General features: G+C 58.3%; 1 protein-coding gene across 1 annotated transcript in view; it reads right to left on the bottom strand.

Annotated features, from left to right (window-relative positions):
* Positions 1-204, bottom strand: part of LOC104277116 (glycine receptor subunit alpha-4) — a gene marked incomplete at its 3' end in the record, with an annotated part of 2,139 nt that extends 1,935 nt beyond the window's left edge. The window contains exon 1 of the mRNA XM_009873665.1: positions 90-204. Within this exon, the coding sequence (XP_009871967.1) occupies positions 90-168 (79 nt within the window). The remainder of the gene's footprint in view (positions 1-89) is intronic.
* Between the last annotated feature and the right edge of the window lie 2,072 nt (positions 205-2,276).

Raw genomic sequence — 2,276 nt, 5'->3', positions numbered from 1 at the left:
TGCCCCCACACCCACACCTGCCTGTTTCCTGGTTTTGGGTGGCCGTAAGTTTGGGTGACAGGTTTGGGAACCCCACATCATCCACTCACCTTTGAAGTTGGGTCGAATCCGGGCATCATACCCTGACGTTCGTCCCATGAGCTTGTCCAGGAAATCGGAGGGTGACATGGGCTGGTGAGATCTTCGAGAAGCAGCTTTAATCTCCTCCCGTCCTGAGACCAGCCTGCGGGGCGGAAGAGGTGGGTTAGCTGCCTGCTGGCACCAGAGGTCTGTGGGCACATTTTGGCAGCCCGAGGGGATTTCCAGACACCAGGGTAAGCAGTGGTGCCCGCGCCGCATCCCCTCCAGCGCGGAGTCAGCTCGCTGACCCTGGGACCTCTTCCTCCTTCTGCTGTGACCTTGGGGGCTTCCCCCCTCATCTGCCACAGCCTGAATGCCAGCATGTCCATGTTTTGCCAGCAAAGTCCTTGCCATGGCATTTGGGGCTGGGGGGCATCCTGGTTCCAGGGCTGCAGTGGGGACAGTGGGTGACAGTGGGGACATCTGGGGTCTGTGCTGGTGCTGGAGGAGGCAAGTGAGGAGGGTCCCTCCCGTGTTCAATCACCAACCCCAGCTCGAGTTGCTCAGCAAACCTCCACACCCTGCTGGCACAGACTCGTGGCTTGGGGGGGGGTTTTCCAGCAACCCCCCCCAAGCCATGGGCTGGCCTGGTGAGAGTGAGGAGGTGCCCAGGAGCGCAGCTAGGAGTGTGACACCTTGCCAGGGGCCAAGAAGATGTGGAAGGAGAGGAGCAGCAAAGCCCACCTCTGCGCTGGCCCCGGCGCGGAGCTGACATGCTCTCCCACGTGGCGCTCCCAGTGATGATGGAGACTTATTTAAACTGACCTTGGAGGGGATATTTTTGTGAATGCATCCTAGCCTGCCCGTTTGTCTCCTTCCGTCAGTCTATAATGATCATTTCAAGGAACAATGCGAGAGACATTCATTCACCACATTTCCAGGCGTGTGTCTGTGATGGAGAGGAAACAGCCAGAGACCTCTGGACACAAAGGGAGCTTTGAGCACGCTGCTGGTGCTGCCGCATGCTGCCTCGTAACTCCACCAGGTCCATGCCCAGGTGGGTCCCACTCCTTCTTGGAGCTACAACCTTGTTATCACAAGCAGAAGACGATGCCGGGAGCTGGGACCTCCCGGTGTCCTTGTTTCTACCTCCTTGTATCAACACAACTTGTTCCTATCTCCTATCAGGGAAGCAGGATTCATCCTGGAGGGGCTTGTGTGTCCTTGCCAGCTAGAAATGACTGCAATGCCCCCTGTCAAATGATCCAGCCAGGCAGGTTTTCCCTTAATTGGAGATTGGCAGCAGAGAGTACCCACGACTAGTCCTGGCCGAGAGTAAAACGCTGGGAGAAATTGCCCCTCCAGGAGCTGCATTAGAAAGGTGCCCATTTGGGAGGAAGGCTGTGAGAGACCAGAGAAACACGGTGTTAAATCAGGCCTCTGCCTGCCTCATAGCTGTGAACCATGTCCTCTGCTGGAGAGGAGGATGAGGGTTCTCCCCTGGAGAATGTGGGAGGAAGGCTCCTCTGGCACCTTAGCAGCCAGCTCCTGGAGGAGGCTCGACTAACTTGCCAAGCAGCCGTGGATCTGCGGCTCTGGTGATGCTCGGACCTTGGGGACTGTGGGGGTGCAGAAAAGCCCTGGGTGCAGCCACCTCCAGCAGCATCGCTGGCAGGGCCGTGCTGGCACAGAGTCCCTGGGTCCTGGCTCTTCTCAAGGTTTGGCCGCAGCTCCTCAGTTCAGGCAGTGCCTTCCCTGGGGGACGCTAACCTGGCCTGGGCGCTGCGGGGCTCAGCAAAGTGAGGGGATGGTGGGGCTGGAAAACGCTCACACCTGCTTAAAAAATGCCACCCCTAGACAAACCAGTTTCTGCGTGTGAAGCGATGGCATTTCCATACAATTTTCTCTCTTCCTGTCACAAATGCTGCGGTTCCCAGCCGTGCTGTTCCAGCCGTACAGCCGAGCGGTGGGGGGAGGAGGAGGGGGGGCAAGGAGAAGGCTCAGCTCAGGGACGCTGCAGCCTCCCAACCCCTCCCTTCCATGCATCCCACCTTGTCCCAGGTAGCATCCAAGGCAGCTGGAGAAGGAAAAAAGGACCGAGGGGGGGACTTTTCGTTTTCTGACGAAATGAGCCAAGAGTTGTTCCTGCACCCACGAGACCTGGGATAGCCTGAGCCAGGAGAGGGTCTGGGCATCGCAGGGGCTGTGGAGGAGAA

The sequence above is a fragment of the Apaloderma vittatum genome, unplaced genomic scaffold (genome assembly GCF_000703405.1).
Source record: "Apaloderma vittatum isolate BGI_N311 unplaced genomic scaffold, ASM70340v1 scaffold39787, whole genome shotgun sequence".
NCBI classification, from domain to species: Eukaryota; Metazoa; Chordata; class Aves; order Trogoniformes; family Trogonidae; genus Apaloderma; species Apaloderma vittatum.
Note: the sequence above shows the minus strand (reverse complement) of the source record. Positions and strands in the feature narration are given on the sequence as shown.